The 25,031-nt window shown below is 40.6% G+C and overlaps 2 protein-coding genes across 3 annotated transcripts; both read right to left on the bottom strand.

Moving 5' to 3' along the window:
- Positions 1 to 870: 870 nt before the first annotated feature.
- Positions 871 to 5,831, bottom strand: cnga1a (cyclic nucleotide gated channel subunit alpha 1a). Its single transcript, XM_052084937.1, has 8 exons — positions 5,563 to 5,831; positions 4,929 to 5,001; positions 4,763 to 4,825; positions 4,520 to 4,579; positions 4,284 to 4,388; positions 3,371 to 3,477; positions 2,119 to 2,729; positions 871 to 2,024 (listed from the first exon to the last, which is right to left on the bottom strand). Coding segments are annotated over exons 2-8 (1,887 nt in total). The 5' UTR covers positions 4,931 to 5,001; positions 5,563 to 5,831; the 3' UTR covers positions 871 to 1,085.
- A 2,553-nt stretch (positions 5,832 to 8,384) lies between these two features.
- enam (enamelin) lies at positions 8,385 to 11,492 on the bottom strand. 2 transcript variants are annotated; one of them, XM_052085082.1, is made up of 7 exons: positions 11,435 to 11,492; positions 11,310 to 11,370; positions 11,192 to 11,215; positions 10,972 to 11,037; positions 10,824 to 10,895; positions 9,653 to 9,754; positions 8,385 to 9,411 (listed from the first exon to the last, which is right to left on the bottom strand). In XM_052085082.1, exons 2-7 carry the CDS (start codon positions 11,361 to 11,363, stop codon positions 9,121 to 9,123), a joined length of 609 nt encoding a protein of 202 aa, XP_051941042.1. In that variant the 5' UTR covers positions 11,364 to 11,370; positions 11,435 to 11,492; the 3' UTR covers positions 8,385 to 9,120. The 2 variants fall into 2 exon arrangements, with proteins under 2 accessions (XP_051941042.1, XP_051941043.1); XM_052085083.1 differs by having other exon boundaries at positions 10,972 to 11,034.
- Between the last annotated feature and the right edge of the window lie 13,539 nt (positions 11,493 to 25,031).

Raw genomic sequence — 25,031 nt, 5'->3', positions numbered from 1 at the left:
ACACAAATCTGCTTTGCATGAAGCCACCACACTAAAAGTTACACTCATTCTCACCAGCTCGCCAAGCTGCTTTATTTTCATCTAGGCTTTCTTTTCTCGATCATTTGATGAGAGCTTGTGATAAGACGTTTTAATGGAACTTAGTTATTAGAACCCAGGGACCAACACAAAAGATGCTCCACAATGCAGGACTGAATTCCGTCCCCCAGCACTTGCATCCGGGGGCGGTGGAGACTACTTCCATAATTTGGAAAAAAATAAGAATGGAGGATCTTGACAAGAGATTTGACTTCAACCATATGACCACTTGCTGGATCATCTTGAATGTAGCGTGTCTGCTAGGGTGTCTTCTTTTAGACAGAACGCGTTTCTGAATTTGCCGTAAAAGCAGTTTAAAGTACTGTGTCTTGCTTCCAAGTGCCTGGTGATGTCAGGTGAAGATGTTAATTCTACTTGGATTTATGCAATTATCCATTCTCAGAAGCACACCTTCTCACAATGGTCACGGGCGTATAAAATTCTTAATCAAAATATTTGTTTTTATTTTTGTGTCCCACTGGTTCTCTAACTTTCAAACTCTTAAGCATCAAATACCAGTTAAAAATTACTTTGCTTTTTCCAATTACACCATGACCAAATCTAAATTACAGTAGCACAGTAAGCCCAAGTGTTCATGGAAAGCAAGCCATAGGTTGTATTCTTAAAAATGTTTATTTAATTTTATCTTGTGCCACTGTAACATTCTGTAGTTTGAATATGAGTACAATGCCTAAACATGAGAAAATATCAAATTGTACTATTTTAGTGATTAAATGACATGTACAAGTTAAATAAAAAAAACTGTACCTCAAAAATAGAAATACAACAATACATGTGACATATGTATCCAAATTTCAATCCTTTCATTGTTTTTACTTATGAAATTATATTTACCCATTTGCATTTGACTGTATATACTGTAGTTTCCATCGTGACTTGGTCATGTTCAGCTATTTTTGTTCGGTTGGATCTGAATACAGAAAATAGACTCGTGTTGAAAGTTCTATCCACAAAGAAGAATGATTTGTGTAAATGTCGGATTTCAGTTATTTTTTGTCTTTGTGCTCGTCATCTTTCTTCACGTATTTGTCTTTTTCTTCAACGTCCTTTGTTTCGAGCTTCTCTTGCTCTTCTCTCACGTCTTCCCTTGTCTCATCCAGCCCACCCATGTCTTCAGTTTTCTCCTCTCCCACTTGAACCTCCTCCCTTTTCATATCCTCCTCCACCTCACCATCGTCCTCTATTTCCTCCCCTGTCAGGCGCTCCAAGTCATTGATGCGATGCCACAGAGTCTTATCGTTTTTCTTGTATTTCTCCAGAATCTTCTTCAGTTTGATCTGCATCAAATCCATCGTACTGTATAACCTGTTGACTTTCTCTTCCAGCTCCTTGGCCTCCGGCTTGATGTTCGCTGGGTCCAAGTCAATCAGGCCATCTTTCAACAGGATCTGTCGGCCCTTCTCCTCCAGCATGCCTTTAGCATCCGGGTACTCCATGAGTGACTCCATGAGGTCATCCTTGGACAGGCAGAAGAGGTCTGAGTATCCGATGCTGCGGATGTTGGCTGTCCGCCTGTTGCCCGCTTTGCTGCCCTTGATATTAAGGATACTGATCTCACCAAAATAACTTCCGCTTCCCAGCACCACAAACTGAGTAACGCCGTCATCTGCGACCACGGCCAGTTTCCCATCTTTGATGATATACATCTCACGGCCAATATCGCCCTTCTTGCAGATGTAGTCTCCGGGGCTGAACACCTGAGGTCGGAGCTTGAGCACTAGTTCGATCAGCAAGCCTGCCTCACAGTCTGCAAAAATGCGAACCTTCTTGAGTGTCTCCATGTGAACTTGGATGGCGATCTCAGCTTTCAATTTATCTGGAAGATACCGCAACACCTCACGCTCATCCTGTGCCCTGCCATTGTTCCACAGGTAGTCAAACCATTTAATGACACGCAATTCCAGCTCCTTGCTGACCTTCCGAACCTGCAATTGACAGAGTGTCACGCAATCAATTTCAATCAAACAATGATACACTGAAGTCAATCTTGCATTCCTCAAAAATCAGAAGATACTCTACCTGCATGTACTGTTTAATGTTGTCAATCCGAGCCTGAAACTGGGCTTGGGCAGCATTCATGTTGGAGATCATGGTAGCGATATTTCCCACAATCGTGGCAAAGATGAGAACCCCAACTAAGAAGTCAACCACATGGAAGATAAATTCAGAATCGAGGGCCGGTGGTGGCGTTTCTCCAATTGTGGTCAAGGTTAATGTGGACCAGTAGAGGCTGAAGGCATACTTCCGCATGGGCTGGCCAAAAGCAGGCTCCTCCGGATCATCAACAGCTGGGTAAACCCATTCGTCTGACCCAAAACCAATCGACTTGGAGAATGAGAAGTAGAAGCAGGCGTTCCAGTGGATAATGATGAGGATGTACATGATCAAGTTTGCAATGCGGAAGATGTTGGGGTAGTTGGTTTTAGTCTCCGTCCTTGTGAAGAACTCCATCATGCGACCAATCCTCAGAAGCTTGTTGACTCGAATCTCTGGGTAGTCCAGACCCAGAAAGAGATACAGGACATCAGTGGGCAACATGGAGATAACATCCAGCCGGAACTGGAAGCTTTTGATGTAGCGGTCGCGGAGTAGCTTTTCATCTTTGACCATCAAGCCTTGCTCAAGGTAACCTTCAAAGGTACAAAGTCAGTGTGTTAATGTGTCGGCCTCTGCAAGCGAGCGGATATAAATACTTGGTAGATTTGAGTAAACAGCTGCAGATAGAGAAGATATGCAAATTTTAAATATAACAGACATTTTTGACATTTTAGGATTAAAAGGGAACTCAACCCAATAAATGTCTTGACAACAATATGTTCTGTGTACCCCTACAAGTCTAAACACAGCAGTAATTAATATTGCGTACGTGAAATATCAGTTAAGCAGTAAAATCCAGCCTTTTTTGTCTATCTCGGGGGCAGCCATTTTGCCACTTGATGTCGAAAAAAGAAAAAAGAGTTCCCAATTGCTAAGAGCTCAGCTAACAACCAATCATAGCTCAGCTTCAGAAAACAGGTGAGCTGTGATTGGTCGTGACCTGAGCAACTGTGGGATCATTTTCAGTCCACAGATAAGTGGCAAAATGGCCGTACCCCTCAGACGGCTAAAAACGGGTGGATTTTGCTCCTCAACTCACATCCCACAAATGCAGTATGAATCAGAATGCAGTGATGGTGAATAGAACATACTACATTTTTTCAGTTGGACTTCCCCTATAAATTCCCCTTTAAAACATCACCCATCGTATATCTTTTATATCTTTTTTTTTCACCTGTTCTGGTCCTGACGAGCATATCAGCCAGATAGATGAGGTCTGAGGTGTAGTCAAATAAAACCCAGTAAAGGATGTAGTTGTACTGCAGCTCCTCAAAGCACGCCCTGTTTGCGGGAAAACGCCACCAGAAACACAGTTGACTAATAACGACAGGTTGGTGTGCATTTAATTTAAAAAAAAAAATGCCATGACCAGCTCTTGTCTGAACATACACATAACTGTACATACCCATACATCTACTTTGAGGTAGAACAAAATCAGTTTTGGAAGACAACTTAAATTCCAATTTGCCCCTGTTATGAAACAAGTTTTATCATAGGACTAAAACAGTTAAATACATAACTAATTACGACGCAACATATACAGTACTTGTAACCTGCAGGTTGAGATGACCCTGTTTTGGGGCGGTCCTGTCTCATACAAATGAGCCTCTGCTCACCCCACCCACCCTGTACTTTTCTGTCTCTGCATACGGCTTTTGTAACCATAATGACTGAAAATCGAGCTATGACGTTGTGACAAGAAAGGGCTCCGCGTAGTGGAAACACATTTTTGGAAATAGCCAGCTAACAACAATAGATTTATTTGGGTGTTCAATTTCAGACTTTGTAGGTGCTATAAAGACCCAACTATTTGCAAGTATTTTTTTTACATGTCCCCTTTAAGTGGACTGACAAATTTATAATACCTCAGGGGCATGCAGCTTTAAATTTCAGCGCATTAAAAAAAAAAAAAAAAAAAACGACTTCAACTTCAAAATGATGACATTTTGCATTCACTTACATTTAAAAGAATATAAATTCGTAGTGCCAAATTACCTTTGGGTCAAGAATTCATCACATACTGAATTCACATTTTATAAAATGGTACTAAGCCACCATGCCAATAAAAAGGTTGAGAAAGTAGTCACCTCGCGATAATCATGGTCCAGTTGTACATGACTGGTAATGTAACGATGAAAAGCCAGTTGTAATAAAGATTTCCTGCAGGGTTAATGACAAATATATCCTTGGGCCTGTTAAAAAAAGAAAGGGAAAAAAAGCAGACAGAAAAAAAGAAAACAGAACAGAATGATGAAAAAAATCAAATCACTTTTCGTCCTCATTCGTCGTCCATTACGCCAGTTGTGATGGATGATACACTTACTTATCTACATCCTTGTCTTTTTCCTTTTCATTTGCTGCTTGTTCTTGTTTTTCCTTCTTTCTGCGCATTAGAATACAAGTTGACACAGTTAGCAGTGAATTGTTTCTTCGATGAAATGTAATCACTTTTCTCCACCTTCTCTCAAGAGAGCACGATGACGTAAGGCATCAAATTAGCTTCTACGGTCTTCAAAACAAGCTCTTCACCTATTCTATCAACTAATGACGAAAGAACTGTACGTACTCATCATTGTTATTGCTGTTGTTTGTGTTGAGCAGACGATTTGGGACTGGCTGAGGTGCAATCCTGCAGCAAATATAGTTTGCAGAAGGTGAGTAAGTACACTCATAAGAAATAAAAAAGCCAATTTCGCCTACTTCAATCGACATGTATTTAAAAGTCCACTTACATTTTGACTCGCTTGTTTGGTACAACTTTTTGTCCTGAGTCAAGTGGCGGAAGATGAAGTCATATCAGCAGATCTGCAGAGTTAGCAATCAATCAATACATCAGGCATAAATTGTAAGATTCACAACAATAACTAAAATGGAATTAGTCATTTCTTTCTGACAATACTGTATTACAGCAGTAAGGGATAATTACTCCATCCAGTAGTTATTTGCAGTATTGTTCTAAATGAGCTAGTACCAGATAATGTCTAAAATAACCTGGCTTCCATCATAGTTTGGCTTCCCTTATAATCAGCCCTCAGTAGATCTCATTACCAGTGTCTCAATATCTTCATAAAGTCTGGGTAAATGGGTAAAACTATCTGAAAAGAAAATCAACCATTGCTTCATTAGGTGTATATGTTTTTAGTCCTTCAAAAAATACATTTGGATTCTGTAATTAGGCCAAAGAATTGCATTAGTGTCCATTGATATTTAGAAACCGGAAAATAGCCTACTACTGTACACCTGAGATGAAGTCAAGCAAAATGAGAGCCTTGTCTTTCCCATCAGCCGACAATGTGAAAACAAAACGAACAGAATCCCTTTTTGACAGGTCTTGCGAAAAAAAAAGTATTGTTATTTTGAACCTACCTTGGCCTCCAGCTAGCAAGTCCATTTTCTTGTCAGCAAAAAGCACTGACAGCTGCAGAGGGTTGTGCAAGTTCCTCAGAAGCTATTTGGACCCCAAAAAATGTACTTACAGGCAACACTGACATGGATAAAGCATAGGGGCTAAATTAATAATGTCACACAGATTTACTGACCCCGATAAGGATAAGGGGGATTAGAGGTGGCTGAAAGGAGAGGAGGCAAAGTCCCCACCTTGTCGCTGCCATGCAGTGATTGATACCTTCAGAGAGTGTACGGCCACAGACAGTACTGATGCCCATTTAGTGATGAAGCTTCTATTATTCTCTGTGTATTTTCTGTTTAGAGATGCGACATTAGAAAACTGTTGTTGTCACACACACACACACACACACACACACACACACACACACACACACACACACACACATACTTGTGCTCTGTCAGCAATCTGAGCCATATCCAACTCTGATCCGATTACATGCGACTCGTGGATGATTCACATCAGGTAGAGCAGACCTTCCCCCGTGCCTTAATTAAAGAATAAAGATAGAAGTGGTGTCTGAACCCCTGGCAGTGTTGAGCAATGCAATGGATTTTTTCACTTTTTTTAATCTTCCTTTTTAGGCAACGGCGGTATGTTGGCTCAGCGGCTCTCCCTGTTGGCTGCGCTAGGACATGTTCTCCTCCTACTTTTTAATCGCTAATGTTCACAAATAATTGCTACCTTCTTTGTTTTTCTAACCTTTTAAATCTTCAAATTTAATGGCCGCATGGTAAGTTAATAGCTGTTGAGCTGTTGGGTTTATGATCATGATTGTATTTATTAATCACAATAGTGAGTCATACCTGATATTGAAGCCAGTGACAACTGGTTTACAAATCTGCAGTCTTTTTGTCAATGCAGTTAAAAACAATAAAGCAAAGAAAGGTGGAAAAGCAGTTGTTTGTATAGCAGTTCTTCTCAAATAATGGATTGGGCCTCCAAGGGGGCATGGTGGGATGCCAGGAGGATTGCTGTGACCCTGGGAAATATCCTTTTTATTTCTGTATGAGAAAAACGTGCAACTGCACATCCACTACAGTAGATGGCGGTGGTGCTGTCATTTAGTTTATTAGATTTTTATTTTAGAGAAATTGATGCACTTCAATTTTTTTTCATTATTGTTGTTTTGTCTTTGTGTCTTGTTCCTGTGGGGAGAGGCTGACAGAAAGTAATTGAGATGCACTGGTGTAAGGAAAAACGGGAAAGCCACCTGCAGCTGCAGGGTGTGAAGTATAACACCCCAGGCTTACTTCCTCACTCCTCTGTCTTGAATCAAAATCTTGCCTGTCCAGTATTTTGGATCTCATACCAGCTGCTGCTGCTTATGGTGTCACCAATGTACCAGTAATCACAAATCTGTATACATTACAACACTGTAAAAAAACCAACAACAACAAGTTATATTTTGGGGTGCTAAAATTGTATTGAAAAACTTTTAAATATAAATTATAGAAATTTTTGACAGCAATGTTAGCACAACATAACAAGCAAGTTGTTTACTCTAAAATGATTTGCTGACTTGTTTTTACTGATATCTTTAAGTTCAGGGGACAATAAAATGGGCATTTATTTCTTTTGAGTGAAATATGAGAAAGACAATTTTTACAGCAGCAACATTATATACATATTTTGTTGATTTGTCAAATTTAAAATGTTATCAATTTGTTGCCTTGAAATTTTGAGTTCACCCAACTTTTTTTTTACACTGTGCCGTGGCACATTAGTGTGCCATGAGAGATCATCAGGTGTGCCACGGTAACATGTCCAATGACAATTTTATTTCTGTATTTCGACAAAAAAATACCTTCTATATTTAAAAAAATCTTGATCTATGCCAAGTTACCAACCACAAATAGTAACAGTCATAACAATCAAATGCTCTTCCGCTACATGACCAAAGGTACATCATGAACTTATGTATCCACATTTTGTGAATTTTGCTCAGTGGTATGCTGTGGTTTAATTTTTTTATGATGTTAAATATGTGCCTTGGCTCAATAAAGGTTGGGAAACACTGCTTTAAAGGGCCTTTTTGACTAGGAAAACCATATAAATGTACCGTTGCCTCATCATATGCCATACACATTATCGATTTTCTGTACTGCTTATCCTTGTCAAGGTCACGGGTATACTGCAGCCTACCTCAGCTGCCTTCAGGCAGAAGGCGTGGTACACCCTGTATGGGTCAGCGGCCAATCGCATACATATACAAAGTATCGTCTCAGAATTAGATTTTTATTGTTGAATAGTTTCTCCATCAAATTGGATTCAGAATCGTAAGTCATGGAAAATATGGTATGGTAAATATTAAAGTATACAATTATAATTTTTATTTATGTTAAGCAGGGAAATGGTCCGATGAAATCATTGCCGGTTTAAGTTCAATATGCACTTTTGATACAGATTTTTTTTTCCATAAGAAAAAGAGTTACAGTATTTTGCTAGAATCATGAAATAACTGCACCTTATTTCCTTCGGTGAGAAGCAAAAACAATTACGTGGCAGGGCACGTCTGCTTGTTATGGGAAAGAGCTGGCATACCCACAGAAACGCCACAAGCACGGGGAGAACATGCAAACTTCACACTTCGATGAGATATGAATCAGAATCTCTTTTAGGCACGTGCTGCCATCACGACATCCCATTTTCCTAATATCCTCAATAAATAATGCATGGAACTAAAGCAGGTTATCTATAATGATGTCGAATCATGTCTTGATCCTGTCATTTGTGCGTGATGGTAGAGAACCAAAAAGCAGGGAGGCAGGAGAACAGGGAGTACTGAACAAAATGTATTGACAAAAAACACTTGCAGGGGTATTCTGTGGGGAAAAAAACTGCACCCAATAGACACAGTCGTGAAAAACTACAATAAACCGAAATAACAAACAAACAAAAACCCATGACAGTTAAACAAAGCAACGGCACAGCAACAGAACCAAAAACACAAGACAGTAACACAATGATCAGACAGACGGAACCCGGGAAACTAAATGCAAGCAAACTGACGAGACAACAAGGAACACATGGACAAGACCCAAAGGGTTGAGGAAGCTGATTGGTTGACACCAGGTGGACACAAAACCAAACAGGAAGACAAAAGCACATGAGGAAACAAAACCAAAACGTAATCTAGACAAAAAACACAATCATGACAGATCCCAAATGGCATTAACCCCGTGTCACACGCTTTTTTTGTCCTTTGCCTTGTGTTTATGCTGTGATGTAAAAAAATAAAAAAGCTATAGAAACGGCTGTTTAGGATATCTGACCTTTATTTAAGAGGATGGTATGTGGTAACAATAATAAAACATGAACACACGAAGAGAGACGCAATATCGTGTTTGTTTTGCACGAGCACTATAGCGACTGTTGTACAATGTCAACATGCACCCAGCAAAGCGTATTCTTCCATCTATATTCGTGCCTTTGCACCTTTTGCAACTGAACCTACACGGTGACATTTTTAGCTGCCAGAAATATGCACGGTACAATCATATTACGGCAACGTCGGCCTATGCTGGTGGTGCAGCGGCAGCTTCTGCGGCGACTTCACCAAATGTCGCTTCGGGGGATATAGGGGGAGCATCCACAGCTGCCGCATCAACTGCTGCAATCTCTGCGGGGGCATCAACAACTGATGGCACATCAGCAGGAGCTGCGGGGTCTGCTGCAGGTCCCGCTGCAGGCGCTTCTGCCTCGACCGCAGTCGCCTCCTCGGCCTCTTCCGCTTCCTCGGCCTCTTCTGCTTCGTCAGAGTTTACGGGGGCAACAGGAGCAGCAGCTTTTGAGGGAGGATTGCCATCCTGTGTTCCGGAGAAATGACAACAGTATTTATTCGCTGTTTTTGTGTGTGTATGTGAATTTATCCATTGTTGTTTTTTTAATTGCCCCTTTTTCTCAACAGAATATCTGAATCTGAAGTGTTGTTTTATTAAGACTTATTTCTGCATGCCGAAAGTCTTAATGCTTTATCATTTGCACCAATTAGAGGGAGCGCACACAGTGGTGATCAATCGATATTCAACTAAATGTCAAGCTTGTCACCTCCTCCTCTTCCTCCTCTGATCCGTCTCCAACCAACCGAGCAGCTGCAGGAGGAGGAGGAGGACCCACAGTGGTTGCCTGAGCTGGTGCAGCATCCATCCGCTAAAGAAGAACGAAACATGGGCGTTTGCATTTGAGTGCATTAAACGCAGTGGGTACTGCCTCAGTCTGCTCAGCATGGACACAATATTTGTATAAACACAAACCGACTTCAGAAATAATTCGTTTCATATGATATATCGTATTATTCAGAAATTGTGTATTAAAGTCACAGTGCATTCAAATGCTACATTTCCGTGTAAAGTGGCCTTTATTTTACTGTAAAAGGGGAACATGTCTCTATTTTGAATGTCTAATCATTTTGACTTACCACCTATCATCGGCTTTCAAAAACAAGTGATATCCCTCCCGAAAGAATGGCTCATTTCCTTTAACATTTCAATAAAGCAGACCATGGCAATCAAAATCCCAAGAGATAAATAGAGATGCCTAAAAGGTAGAACTGAAGAAGCCTTTTGAATTCAAGGTGTAGCATATGCACCAAGCAAAATGAGTTCAGTTTTCTAAATTCGTATTGGCTTGAATATAAGACGGCCCTGATTATAAGACGACCGCCTCTTTTTCAAGACTCAAATTTGAAATAAGACTTTTTGAACACCAAATTAATTTTTATACAGAAAATAATTACAGTACATCTGAAACAAATGATTATAACAATATATTTGAGAGAAAAAGCATATTATTTTGCCTCATTCAAATCTTAATATCTGAACATTTAAATATGTAAGCTAAAGTGCAATTGCATTCGTAAATGAATGGCTTCTGGTTTTTGAAATGTAAATTACATCATCATTCTCCTCAGCTGCCGGTTAACCTGGCCGATCTTCGGCCCACTTTTCTCCAGATTGCCACTACGTTTCTCCATTTTCTGTTATCTCTTCTATATTTTATTGTCTTTTCTTTCATAGCGCTATTTTATTCTTCGTGACAGGGGTTCACTTTGGCCTGGGAGGTCACTTCCGCATTTGCTTCAATGATATATGGCGCAATCTAGCGTCGTGAATGGGTATAACGTCAAGACCCCCAATATAAGACGACCCCCACTTTTTTTTATTTCAATGCAAAAAACACTGTCTTATATTCGGGCCAATACAGTAGTTTGGAATCTTACTGGAGGAGCTTCACCGGCAGTTCCTGCTCCGGACGTTTGCGATGCAGGAAGGAAAGGGTTTGCCACCATCCCCTGAATAGAAAATAACAAATCGGGCATACAGATTTCAATTTTCTTTTGCATCCAAATGAAATGATCAATTACAAACCTGCTGCTGGTATAACCTGTACATCTCCATCAACCTCAGGGCCTCACTGGCATGCGCCGCGATCTGCTGGAAAAATACCAGACATTTCCAAACTCGCAAGCGCAATAGAAACGATTACAACTGCCGTTTCAGACATCCATCATCCCGTGATGCCCGCTGGCCTGACATCATAAATACGACATATCGTATGACAGAAAGCACAGCGATTAGACCAACTTACCTCATTGCTTTGACTCTCCTGAATCTACAGCGGGAGAAGTTACGCAAACTATAAATGAAGTCACATCATCGTGAATACACGTTACATTTGGAATCTTTTAAATTGAAGACAGACTTACGGGAGCAGTCGAGCATGCGACAAACATGCACATCATCATGACAGCTCGCTCCATTTAGACTCTAGATAAGAAATGTAATTCTATTGGTTTTGCGTCAAATAGAAGTCATCCATTTAAAGTCTCACCTTCCTTGTGGTGTGGAGAATTTGAAAATGATGTGTCTCTGGAGGGGTGGAAAGTATCTGCAGTTTTTTTTTCCCCCTTGGAGACCATTTATATACAGTACCTGAGCGTGCTACCATAGCCAATCAAATCCCACCATGCGCAAAGAAGAATGTGTTTGAAGAGATAAATATGTTTCACATACGAAAAAAAAGAGGTGCATGGGGTCAAGGCTCTTCTTATCTTTAATTACATGCTGTGTAAGGAGCACTTACACACACGCACACACACACACAGACACACACACACACACACACACACCTTCTTCACTTCTTCACACATCTTTTTCTCTGACATAATAATTACAGATGCACAATAATTAGATCCATTGAGGCCAACGGTTAAGAGAAGATGTTTTGATTGATTTATTGCATTTATGAGTAGCTGAGTGTGACAAACACATTGCAGGACATGACTGGACATACTCTGAAGGAGAACTTCCAGGTTTTGTGAGCTGGTGTCAGAGAGACAGTCATGACTTGAGGGAAAGACGCCTGTGCCCTGAAAATGTGAGAGAACCTGTTGTGACAAGTGTTTGCCCCTCGGAGGGAGTATCACATTGAAACCATCCTCTCGCCTTTCTTTGTATCTGTTTTTGGATTTGCACTTTTCATTCCATGGCATCAGTGGGTGTCATTATGATAAATGGCAGCTCTACCTACCAAAGTGCCTCGACATCTAAGTGCTTTTCCAAGTAGTCCTGAGTGGCAAAAAGTGTCAGAAGTTCTTCTCCACGGTAACTGTACTTGTAGACTGGTGTTTTTTAGATTGGTCACTTTCATGCCCAACACAAATCTAGTGCCAAGGCCAGTCTAACTGATGGTTTTCTTTCTTTTGGTATTTTGGTCGACGGGGGCTGGTAGCAAGGGACGTTTGCAACGTTGTGCGCTATTGTGCGAGGGAACACATGCTAACTTGTTTGCCATCCACTGGAAGCGGCTCCCTCCATTCCCAGAGCAGGAAAGGAATGCAGTTCCATGTAAAGTTGGCTGCTGTGGAGTGGACACTTGGACACCGCCTTCAAACACGCGTGTCTGTGTGTGAACAGCTGTACTCCCATCCACCCATAATTGCGCCGCCATCACGTCCACGGAGCTGAACATCTCCCTGCCTGCACCTTGATCAAGTCCACCAGAATTGCTTCATACCACCTGCACTCAAATTTGATCCGGTCTAAATTCTAGCCTACTTTTCGCCAGCAAATTTTCACTTGCGCTGGGGACGTGTTGAAGAAAACAAAGTAGAGAGCCGAATGCCGCCCAATGTAATGGAGTAAAAGTAATGTTTCTTTCTTAAGAAAAATACTCCAGTAAAAATAAAAAGTAGGTTGCATGAAAACCACTCTGACAATTACAATTTATCCAAGACCTTACTTTAGCAAATGTAACAGAGTGAATGTAGCACATTGCTGGTGTGTTGGGAACCTCTAGATTGTCCAGATTAACGTGACCCGTTATCAGTGAAAAATTCCGCCTGTACATGAAGTGCATTCATATTCTCATGTAGCTTTCTGATTAATATGCCAGTTCACTTTGCGAACATCCTTGAGGCAAAGCACTCGAAGACTCATGGTGTACCTCGACTTTTCTATATGTGAATTTAACAGGAGCAATGAGAATCTTGATGACAAAGGACTCGGTTTCCCACACGCTCAGCGTGTTCCTTCCAATATCTATGCATAAAAGGCACTTCGAGCACTTGGGGTTGGTTGTCATGGTTACGATCATAATGGGAAATGCAAGTCTGAAAAAGAGGTCTCCAATCACAAAAGCCCAAATGTATTTGAAGTGAGAAAGAAAGTGCAATGGGTTCATTTTTTGTTTTGTTTTGTTTTGTTTTCATTGTTCTATTTTTGTCTCTCAATCTGATCTAAATCATATTGGTGGAAAGAGCTAAAAGAAAGGACCGTTCAAAATTGAGATAAACTAAGTGCTTTGCTCATGAAGAGTGGGCTAAAATACCAGCCGAAAGGTGCAAAAATCTCATCGAAAGTTACCCAAATCATTTGATTTCAGTGCTTATCTCAAAATATTAAGTTAAGGGTACTTTTACTTTTTTCCAGGACTGTTTCATGTTATTGTTTTGTAAAAGAATTCTGTTGAAACACATTTCAAAAGCAGTTTCTGATTATTTTTATGGTTTATTTTCAATACATTTTTGTTGTGTCTTAATTTTGTTGGATTCAAGTTTTTTTTCTTTGTTTTCTTTTGTCGCTCTGTCAGGGGTTTTTTTTCTTTCATTAACAGAACAGTACCAACACTTTTGTCCACGTATGTATATTTAATTGGAACAAACAGTGATAAGAGTATGAAACACAATATCCATCTTAACTATAGGGGTGGGCATTGACTAAATTCCCTTCATCGACTGAGGTGAAAATTTACAATCAGTGAAAATATTCATTGTTGATTTTGAAATATAGTAACTCTTATATCTGAGAAAATTGGAATTTTACTATCATCATGAACAATATCTGTATATCTATCTATCTGTGTAGTTCTCTCTTTCTCTCTCAAGCAGACAAGTTAACACAAATGAATAGCACATCTGTTTCAGTCCAAGAGCGCACTCTATTTTCTGTCAGCAAATTCATCCATCCATTTGGCGCAATCTTCACCACGGCCGTGATTGCTGGGAGAGCTTTCAATATTTATCCATTTTCAAACCATGTGTCCATTACCATTTTGCTCTAACTACTCCGCCATTTTTCTTCCCAGTGAGGTTTGTTCCTGAAAGTTTCTGTGGTTCTTGCGATGGCAGAGGGTTGGCGTCCAATGTACAAATCTGAAAAAAAAGAGGAAGAAAAACATTGAAGCATCACAATAACATCTTTGTGTTCTTTCGCATTCACAGTTTGCTGGGGGGTGGGCGTCGTGAGGTGAAAATACAAATGGTAGCAACTGTAAGCCTCTGAAGCAAAAATAAAAGATAATTGTTCTTTATGCATTTAGTGCCACTGAAATGCAATCTTTGACTATTCTCTATTGAATTTTGTAAATTTGGCCCGTTTACCTGCTGCTGGGAGAAGTCATACAGGTAGTGCTGTGAATGGCAAAAATGAAAAAGGGTTTATAAAGTTAGAGCTTATTGTGCTAAACATTATTGCAGTCATTCAGTAACTTTGGACCCAATGGGGACTATACTGAATGAGTGTATTTTCCACTTCCACACTCTGCCTGCCAGGTGGCTGTGGCAGACAGTATTTGATGAAACCACGAGGGGAATGGGTGTAAGAAAAAAAAGGGGGCGGGGGGTTGAGGTGGGCTTGAACTACATTAAGGTAACTGTATTTCCATGATTTAATGGAAATGCTTAAAATGTGTTCAAACAATCCTTACTGACATGCAAGCTTAAATGCTAGTCAACCACTGATGATAATGTGAAACTTATCATGGCGCAGCCTTCAATTATCACGTAGCAAGGTGGTGGTGGACCCCAAAAAGCAGGCAGGAGGGAGGAGCAAGGTGTATTTGAAGAAGTGAATTGATGATAAACAGAAAACTAAATCCTAAACAAACAAACTCCAAAGTATCAAACAAAACCACGACTGAAGCAAAAAAAAAAAAATCAACAACAGAACAAACATGACATCAGCAAACATAACCTAAACATGAAAGTAGCAAACAGCAACAAAGAAACAAGCAACAGTAACCAAACACTGACTGGTCGTGCAGGGAGTCCTTTTAAAGCGCAATAATTAGATAACGACCAACAGGTGTTTAGCTGCAGGAGAGCCCTACAGTGCCACTTGTTGGTCACAAACAGAATAATGACATCAGTAACTTCCAAACAGCAGTTTATTCAAAAACTCTTCAGGTGTTCCTTTTTTTGGAAATATTGTTCTGAGCTCTTTACCAGCTTGTTCTCTCCTCTTTCATCTCAAACTGCTTCAAACAACAACGCGTGTGACGGAGAAGTGGTTAGGACTGCACGACTGTCCGTGTTTTATGTTATGTGTTGTGTTTATTATTTTACTTTATGGTAACTGTTTTGTTAAGCGCTTTGTTACAGCTGCCGCTGTTGTGAAAGCACTATATAAATCAGTATGTATTGTATTGTATTGTATTGAGCTGCAAAGACACAGCAGAGTACCAGAGTGTGCCGATTTGTTTTTCCAGTACTCTGGTCTTCATCCATCTCTAGCACACTTCTGTGGCAGCCGTGACTGATAAAAAAAGATACTTTTCTCATTCATGAAATATATCTAAAGAAGTACTCACTTGTGCAGGCTTTACTCCACCTGCACCTCCAGCGAAATTCTGTGGATAGAGCTACAAAAACGGTGGATGGTAACGAACAAGAATGTGACATATCAGACTGTTGTAGAAAGTATTAAGAGTAAAAAATAAATAAACAAAAATACAATGGTATACGCTTTCCACAGTGTATGCCCCAGTTTCCAGCACAGACGGACCTCCTTTTAATGTATTTTCCCTAAATGGTGTGAAAACACAACCTCAATGCTGGATTATTTGTATGATTCTTTCTTTCTGGGCACTCTACCTCTGTGGAGGTGGCATCAGTTGTCTGCAGCTTCCAAAGTGGGGCGGATAATGGAACACAGACTACAAAGAAACAAACAAAAAAACCCAATTAGTTCGCATAATGCAGGAGTGTTGCTGGAACATAAATGAGAAAGTAGCACTTAAAAGTAATGTAAAACATACAGGTGCAGCAGAGGCAAGGCTAGCCAGGCAGGGATGCTCAAGGACCACTTTCATGTTGGCAGCGAGTCCCAATGCTCCAGACGTCACCTTCTCCAAAATGCATCAACTTAAATCCAATGAAATAAAAGAACCTTTTGAATGAATAAAGAATGAATAGAAACTTCTCTCACCTTCTGTAGGAATGAACGGAAAGATTGATAATGATGCACTGTGCCTTTATATATATATTATAGCATAATCAAGCTAATCACAGTGCGCAGACATCACATTAAAAAAAAATAAACCAAAAAAAAACAAAAACCTGTGTAATTTGGGTTTTACCAAATTGCCGTTAACTTCAAGTTGAACAGCACACTTTGCTTGATTACAGTGTCTGAACACACACCTTTACCCTTCCCCAATCATTCAAATTTTTATGCTGCCTGAGAACTCCATTTCCACTGGGGGGGGGGGGGGGGGGGTGATAAATACTGTAATTGTGCAAGTGTAAATTGTGTAATTTTCAAAGTCAAATAAGCAAGGTGTGCGTGCGCATGTGTGTGCGTGGGGGCGGGTGAGTTTCCTCCACAGAGTGTACATGCTCTCCCTTCGAGATAAGGTGAGAAGCTCGGTCATCCAGGAGGTGCTCAGGGTCGAGCTGCTTCTCCTCCACATCAAGAGGAGCCAGATGAGATGGCTCGGGCATCTGATTAGGATGCCTTTTGGACACCTCCCTGGTGAGGTGTTCCAGGCATGTCCCACCGGCAGGAGGTCCCGTGGACGACCAAGGACATGCAGAAGAGACTAGCTTTCCCGGCTAGCCTGGGAACACCTTGGGATCCCCCGGAAGAAGTGGCTGGGGAGACGAAAGTCAGGGCTTCCCTGCTAAAGCTGTTGCGCCTGCGACTCGACCCCAAATGAGTGGTAGAGAATGGATGGATGAAGGGATGTTAAATTGTCCGCCAGAGCCATGATTAGCCTTTTCACAGCTAGCAAATGATTGGTATTATCAGTTTGCATCCGTTGATGAGTCAGCCTTTTTCATCAACTCTATGGTGGACTGTTACTTTAAAATTTTAAGTTAAAATTGAACACACCAGCTCCAAAATTACATTTCAGTTTGCATACAAGTGGTTTACAGGTATTATTGCACCATTAAATCAATGTAATCACGCGTTTGCCAGTTGCTGGTAACCAAGTCTTGTTCAAGAATCTTGAAAAGCTCTCAGCACAAATTAATATTGTTTCTCAGATTGTGTGCAGGACGGATGAATTCAGAGGCGGTTTGAACAATAGGTGAACGTCAGTAAGATTGGAGAAAGATTTGCAAAGGTTCAGTTGGAAAATCTCTCATCCAAATACATTCTGTCAAAGCACATTTAAATTTGAAGCACTTGATAGAAAATCCTGTACATAAAAGAAACAGCCCAAGCATAATCATCTGGTGGCTAATGCGTCCTCTGCCGGTGCCACTACAAAGATCTTTCAGTGTAGTCATTTAAAAGCCACAGTTTGAACACGTTGACTTTACCTCTGAGGCAATTTCATAACAAAAATCACTGTCACGTTGCGAGGTGGTGATGGACCCCAAAAAGCAGGCAGGAGGGAGGTGCAGGGTGTAAATCCAAAACACACAAAGTCCAAAGTATCAAACAAAAACCATGACAAAATCTAAAACATAACAATGAACTAAACATGACAGAAAACAAGAGCAAACATACAGCAACACACATGACAGTAGCAAGACACAACAATGACCCTACACTGAGTGTTTGGGCAGGAGTCCTTTTATACAACTAATTACCAAATGACCAACAGGTGTGCAGCTGCCGGGTGAGCCCTACAGTGCCACCTGTTGGTCCCTAAACAGAATCATGACAATCACAGAGTAACTCCAGCTTTTGTACTGATCGCATATGGCTGAATAAAGGTGATATAAAAGAATTAAGGCATATCAAGAACTGCATAGCAACTGCATAGCAACTGCATAGCAACTGAAACATCAAGTAACAAACACTCACAGCAAAATAATTATTCCCAAAAAATAAGCCAAAGTACAATAATTGCATTTTAGTGCAATGTTATTATTTCAAACATTTGTAGTATTTTAATTTGTTCTTATCATAATTAATTGCAATGTACAACTGTTACATAGAAAAAATTAATAATGTAGGAGTTTATTATATATTTTTTGGAATATTGTAATTATTTTACTACTATATGTTGATTGGATGGGATGGGGTACTTTTTTGTTTTGTTTTTTTAGTTGTTTAAATTTTACTTGCATTGTTTATTAAGAAGATCCTTCGTTGGGCCCAAGAAGGAAAATTCAAGTGTTATACTAGTGCAAATTAAAGCAACACACTGCACAAAGTATAGTGTTTGAAAAAATAAATAAGAGAAATAAACAAGTGTAATAGACAATGATTTTTTTTTTCTTATGAATTAAAGGGACATAGTTCAAGCAGCAGATTTAAAAACAAACAACATTCAGTCTATGGATTACAGGCGTTGGGTTGAGGTTGGTCCTGAAGTGGGTCCAATGACGAGCTGTTACAAAGTGTGATGGTGGCGTTTTATCTGTTTTCAATTTCAAATCCTATCTGAAAGAAATCAACAATATGAGCAATGGACACAAATTAGTCTTTTTATGCACAAGTTATTTTGTTGTTGTTATTTACAGAACTATAATGATAATATAAAAACCTGCATCAAGAGAATTCAACTGAGTTTTATTCCAGACAGCACCTAGTGCACCACGACATCAAAGGCACATCGGAATAGTGATATTGATGCCCTCTCCTGTTGTGTTGAGCCATTAGTGTGCTTGCTATTCCCATCTGGGATATGTTCAATACAGACAGCATGTATGCATTTACAGCACATGACAACAAGAACAAATATAAATGGAACCTATTTATGGCGGCACACAACCATTGTGTACCCTTGTGTGGTTTGGAATGGTCTTTGTTCTGTGATACCCTCTGGTCCCTGTTTGCATGCCCTCGATAAGTCAAGCCTGCAATCCGTCTTACATACTGAACAGCTCCTGCAGGCAGGTAGGCACCCATTTGGCTGCTTTGAGCCACCATCTGGAGCACGGAGCAGGCCACAGATGTAGTCGGAGCCAAGTGAGGATAAAGAATAAACCACGGATTTCACTGAGCTGATTGAGTGAGCATATTGAGTGAGTGAGGGAAAAAAAAAAATCTCACCTCGAGCTTTTCTAAACTCGGACTGGCTGAAAGTGGGGGGATGCTGTACACAGAAGTGAATAAAAATAAACCATGAAATCAGACAATACATCAGATGATTGACAGTCCAATTTGATATACGAGGTCGCCATTGACTGCTGGAGCATGAGCACAATTTGGTGATGCCGGGGAAGCAAAAGAAGATTGATGAGATACAAGAGGTAATTTATTCAGGTAGTCATCTTTTCTACCAGTTGATGGCTAACTCGGATGCTTAGCCTATAACAGTCTCTGTGGAATGCGTCCTAGCACCATTAAACAACAGCAGACTATTCTCCAGCTACTAGACTGAAACTACTGTGCAGTACAAAGAGGTGTTTTGAGTGGACTGAGCAACCAGTTCAGGGTGTACCTCATCCACTGCCCAAAGACACCTCGGATAGCCTCAAGCACACCCTGTGCAGCGGGAAGTGAGACAAAAGAAGTACGGTACACCTATTATGTATAATGCAAACAAACGTCACGCCTTGGCGGCATCAGAGCGTGCTATTGCTATGATGAACCAAAATGCTGTGAAACAAGTCACCTCGTAAATGATACTGTTCAACAGCAAATCTCGATCAGACATGGCTTCATGTGTCCCTAAAAGTATTTTTGACGCTGATTTCAAATATCTGTTTTTTTTCTAACATGTCAAGGTTTTAAGGTACTTTCATTTTTTTTGTTTTTAAGTAAAATATTTACTCACAATTTGTTGACTAATGCTATGATTTTTCAAATTCTATCCACTTAAATTATGGCACTAATATACGATAGTGTACTCCAAATATTCAATTCAAAGTTCAATTAAACCTGAACAGAACCAGGTCTGTATGGTAAAATCCACACGGTTTCCGGGGGCACAATAAGCAGACTCTCCCCAAGCGGAGAGTAAGTATTACGATACGATACGATTTCTGAGGCAGAAAGGGAGAATTTTGCAGCAGCTTGTTAGTGACTCGGTGATCCGCGACTAAAACTTGAGTTTCTGCTTCATGGTATCGACATGTTAAACAACCTGAGTTCTGACAATGCCTGCCTCAGGATGCAGTGGTTACTTTAAGACAAACCGGAAATGATTAAGCAAGTCGAATAAAGATATTAGTGCCTGTGAGCTGTTTGTGAATTTGTAGACTAACGAGAACCCAGTCCTCCCAATGTTATTGTAAAACATGTCAGGAATACAAGCATCATTGGGAGAAACTGATGAAAATCGATAGAGTGGAGATTAGTTCCCTCTGGATCAATGCGGGCTCTCAAAGGATGTCCTCTTGGAGCACTTTAGAGTAAATTCAATTAAAGTAGCGGCAGGCATGCTATCTTATGCACTGCTCATGGAGTGAAACAACCAATCAGGCATCACAAGACAAATTGCCACTTATATCTCCATCAGGGTGAAGCAATGAGGTGGAAACCAGGAGAAAATCCAGTAAATACCCCCATCTGCTTATTTTCCACCCTTATACGGCTGCAGTTCAATCGACATCACGTGAGTAACCCATGGGTGCAGCCGATGTTTCATTGTCTCACTAGCGGTGTCAAAATAATGCGGGAAGCTTAACTCACTGGCTGGGATGAAACGGCAAACTGCACCGATCTCAAAGAATACCATTTAAAAAAAAAAAAAAAAAAGCACTGAGCAGTGTTCTTATCTTGCCATAAGTTTTGATATTTATTCAATTAATCATCCTCAATCATATACAACCACAATTCAATGAGTGAGGAATTTAGTAGACAGCACATATTTATAATATAATAAATGTAAGATGAGAGGGGCAGTGTCAGTCGTAATGCAAACGTATCACTTAATATTAAAAAAGCCAAAGTGTATGATGGACACGACAGCGAGCATAGACTTGTGTTTCAAAGTTTGAACTGCAGTGAAGGGACTTTTGGAAAAAACAAATGGTACTATGCTAACAAACCACATTTAATGACACCGCTGCAACTGCCTGAAGCGCATTGCAGTGATGTCATTTAGACATGTACAGTCATGAGTCGTGAGCTCGACTACAGACTGCATCTCTTTGCACGTTTCTTTATGAGATGGGTTGTTCTTTCACAACTCCCTGTAAAGGTTGTGAAACGTTGCTGTGGCTCAATGTAGTGCATGGTTTAGGACAGTCGCATGTGATGCTGAGTCATGAAAAATGAAATGCTGAGTGCAGAGATGGATGAAGCAAAGATTATGCCGTTTAAAGGATCAAACATGATCCTTTCAGAAACCAAATATGGCAATTAGAACATTCCATGCCGTGCAGATATTTTTCACATGAAATTGTGCTTAAATTACAATGGACACCTCCTTAGGTACCCCTGCGCAATGACTAAATCCGTTTGTGGGCGATGCGAGCCTGTACTCGGGGTCGTGACTGGAGGTGGAGGTGGCTGTGGAGGTGGAGCAGGTGCAGGTGTCGGCCACAAATTGGGAAATAGAGGCCAGCGGGGGAGCGCAGGCCACGGTTGAAAGCCTTTGCTGCCTGTCTGAATGACAAAAACAGGAAAAATAAACACGTCCAAGTACTCATAAAAGATCATTTGATTGCCATCTGTGTCCAGAATGTCGGCCTTACCTGATGACTGTGAGAGGCATCACTATCAGACTCCCTGCCGCTTTGGTGATGACACCGCCATTGTAGTGTTGTATCAGCGACATTTAAAGCCACAGAAAGGCAACAAAAAGCAAGACGGATCAGAGGGGTTTTAGTCCTCACGGTGACAGACGAGTGGCTCAAGATGAGGAATAAAATAAGAAACTTCATGTTGGCCCAGAAGCTTTAATTCAGACCGCCAAAGCAACCAGAAGGATTTTGAAAAGTGGTAAAAAAAATGAATGGAAGGACGACTGACTAGGTTCAGCCTTGAAGTCAGACCTCTCTGAAACTCAAGGCGCTTTTCAATAGCTTCAGCGGGTGTACATGGAATACATACTACATTTCATCAGACATGTGGTTGACTCAAGAAAGAAGGACAAATTGGGCATATTTTGAGCAAAGTTGGTCTACGATTGGCTGCTATAACAGCTTCCACTTTATTGGGGGTTGGGGCGGTCCCTAAAATTTTGCGTTGTGTCTGAGGGAGTGTTATTCATTCATTCAGAAGAACATTTGTGTGGTCAAATATCACTCTTGTCACCTGACAATGTCTTTGATTGGGTTGAGGTGATGGCTCGAAAGTTCTTCCACCTTAAATGTATCTTAACATTCCTGTCAGGACCTCGTTGTATTCACTGGGGCTCAAAGTTGAAAGTACAGCCTTCTGGCAAGCTACCTGGCACCAGCAGTTCATCTTACGATATGTTAGCCTTGTTGCTAAAAGATGACAAATAACTTTGATCATCATAGTCATGGTGCTTATTTTTTCAGGATAATGGAAATCCCATAGCTTCCAAAGACATCTCTCTAGATTCGAAATTTTGTGTTCATGAGCAAACACAGTTTTCTGGATGCTTTGGTATGTGCGGTTTAGTTTCTCCTTTCACTGAAACATAACTCTTCTTATCTCTAAAGTACAAGAATGAATGAGCATCAATAGCTGACGTCTGCCCGCATTTGTTGCCTGTGGTAATAATAAAAATGTTTTCTCCACATTCAGGAAAACAACCATGCACAAATGTGGATCCTTTGGGACAAAAAACACAGATGTTGATTTCCTACAGTCAGAAGGAGGCTGGATCATTATGCACGCTTTTCCTGGAACAACCTTTCTGATTTGAAACGCGGCTGTTTTTCTGATTGAATAAAAGCCTTTTATCAGGTTGTAATGACATGAAGACGAATCACCGAATTTTTCAGTCATTTCCTTTTTCTGAATCTGGCATCTTTTTGTACTCTGTGGCCATTGGTACGTGTTCATACAAAGAGTTTTGAAGAGGAACGCATGTACATTCTGGGCTTTTTTTTTTCGACGCAAAAAGGTCAACTCAATACAAAAGCTGCAAGGTTACTGTGACATTGCTTGCTTGTCTGGATTTCAGGGGATAGACATCGGGAAATTGACTTTTTAATTGTTTATATTGAAATAGGCTCTGGTCTAGAGTGATTTCCCACTCATCAAGTCAGAAACTAATCAAGTCAAGTCAAGTCAACAGTATTTATAGAGCACTTTCAAACAGCCATCGCTGCATACGAAGTGCTGTACATGGAGCAATTTAACATACACAATAAACAGTAAGACAAATCGGTAATAAAGGCGGTAGAAAGCACCAAACAGTAACATCAAGAACAAATCTAAGTCATGCTGAGTCGAACGCCAAAGAATACAAGTGAGTTTTGAGGAGGGTTTTGAAGATGGGCAGCGAGGAGGCTTGCCGAATGTTCAGTGGGAGGTCATTCCAAAGAGAGGGACCAGCAATGTCATTTTTTTGGTTGATCTGCCTATTTCTAAATAATGTACAAGTGAGCTGTCCAATGTCTTGCTGGATTGTGGCATCACAAGTTGGCATATACAAATTGGCATTTAAATAATGACTGAACCCCACATCAGGTTTCCATTTCCACAATTGGGCAGCAACGACCTGATCCTAGACTATTCGACAGCACTACCATGTCAATGCCAGTAGGTAAGCAGAGCTGCTGTGTTGGAAAAGATCATCAATAGCAAATATCACATATCCACCACACACTGGAATGTTTGTTTAAATGGTTGACCTTGGGTTGGGAAATATTTGTGTTTGCCAATATTTAATGACACTGAAGAGCACATTTCTGGTAATAATGCAGTGAAATCTTGGCTGTTGCTTGCTAGCAGGAGGGTGTGGGCACAATTGATAAATTAGTCGATGGTGGCTCCACGCAAGTGTCATTTATTTGCACTGTGGACGCAGAGAGGGGAACATGCTGTGGACACAGTCTCCAAAAGTCTACAATAATGTCACATACAAGTCACTAAATTTGTTTCTAATCGCTTTACGATGACTTTACTGTTTCTCATTCACTGGGTGCATTGGATATGTCGTTAGATATAAAGCTGTGTTGTCGCTCGCATATCGAATGCCCAAGCTCTGCCTCCTGGTATTCATGGAAACCAAAGCTATATCCTGCACTTGCATGAGACAGCATCGTCCACCCACCCCACCCACAATACAGAATGATTTTATTTTGATGCAACTTTGTCAGTCGTGCTTTATTGAAACACCTGGGAACTGTTTTAAATTGTGAACAAGGTGCATAAATATTAAGTTAATAGGTGATATTAATCTACTTTTCGATCAACTAACCTCCCGGGATCAACCCTTACCGCCGCGCGCATGCGCACACCCGCACACCCGCACACACACACGCGCATGCCATGATGAGAAACAGCCTGAAATGGAGGCATGCGACGCACTTTTGCAGCCTGTTAACTATCGTAGCTCACACATACCGTTTTAAAGTGCTTCCCTGAGCCCTCCTAGATTCCTATTCTTCGCTCGTGCCCTCGGTGAATTGTACACGAAGCAAACTCTGAATGAGAATCATGACGATAAAAGATAGAGCGCAACAGCTCTGATCACAAGCTGCAATTGCAAACTGCTGAGCACTAACAACTTCCGATGATGTAATCACGCGCCACTGTAAATTTAACGTTTACCTGTTTTATTTAATTTTTAAAATATTTTTTTGTGAAAATGAGACTGATAAGATTATTAGTGTGCAGTGTATATTAACACAAAACATATATTACTGAGATGTACAAAGACA

This window comes from Hippocampus zosterae, chromosome 13, assembly GCF_025434085.1.
Source record: "Hippocampus zosterae strain Florida chromosome 13, ASM2543408v3, whole genome shotgun sequence".
Lineage (NCBI taxonomy): Eukaryota > Metazoa > Chordata > Actinopteri > Syngnathiformes > Syngnathidae > Hippocampus > Hippocampus zosterae.
This window is presented reverse-complemented; position numbering and strand designations above follow the sequence as displayed.

Excerpts from the sequence above, each read along its gene's own strand:
- cnga1a (XM_052084937.1), bottom strand. Across the intron at positions 3,478-4,283 it reads TGGACCATGATTATCGCGAG|GGCGTGCTTTGAGGAGCTGC; the intron begins GTGACTACTTTC and ends TCCCGCAAACAG. Across the intron at positions 2,730-3,370 it reads GCTCGTCAGGACCAGAACAG|GTTACCTTGAGCAAGGCTTG; the intron begins GTGAAAAAAAAA and ends GTACCTTTGAAG.
- enam (XM_052085082.1), bottom strand. The coding sequence starts at position 11,363 with ATGGAGCGAGCTGTCATGATGATGTGCATGTTTGTCGCATGCTCGACT. Across the intron at positions 11,038-11,191 it reads AGGAGAGTCAAAGCAATGAG|CAGATCGCGGCGCATGCCAG; the intron begins GTAAGTTGGTCT and ends GTATTTTTCCAG. Across the intron at positions 10,896-10,971 it reads ACAGGTTATACCAGCAGCAG|GGGATGGTGGCAAACCCTTT; the intron begins GTTTGTAATTGA and ends TTTTCTATTCAG.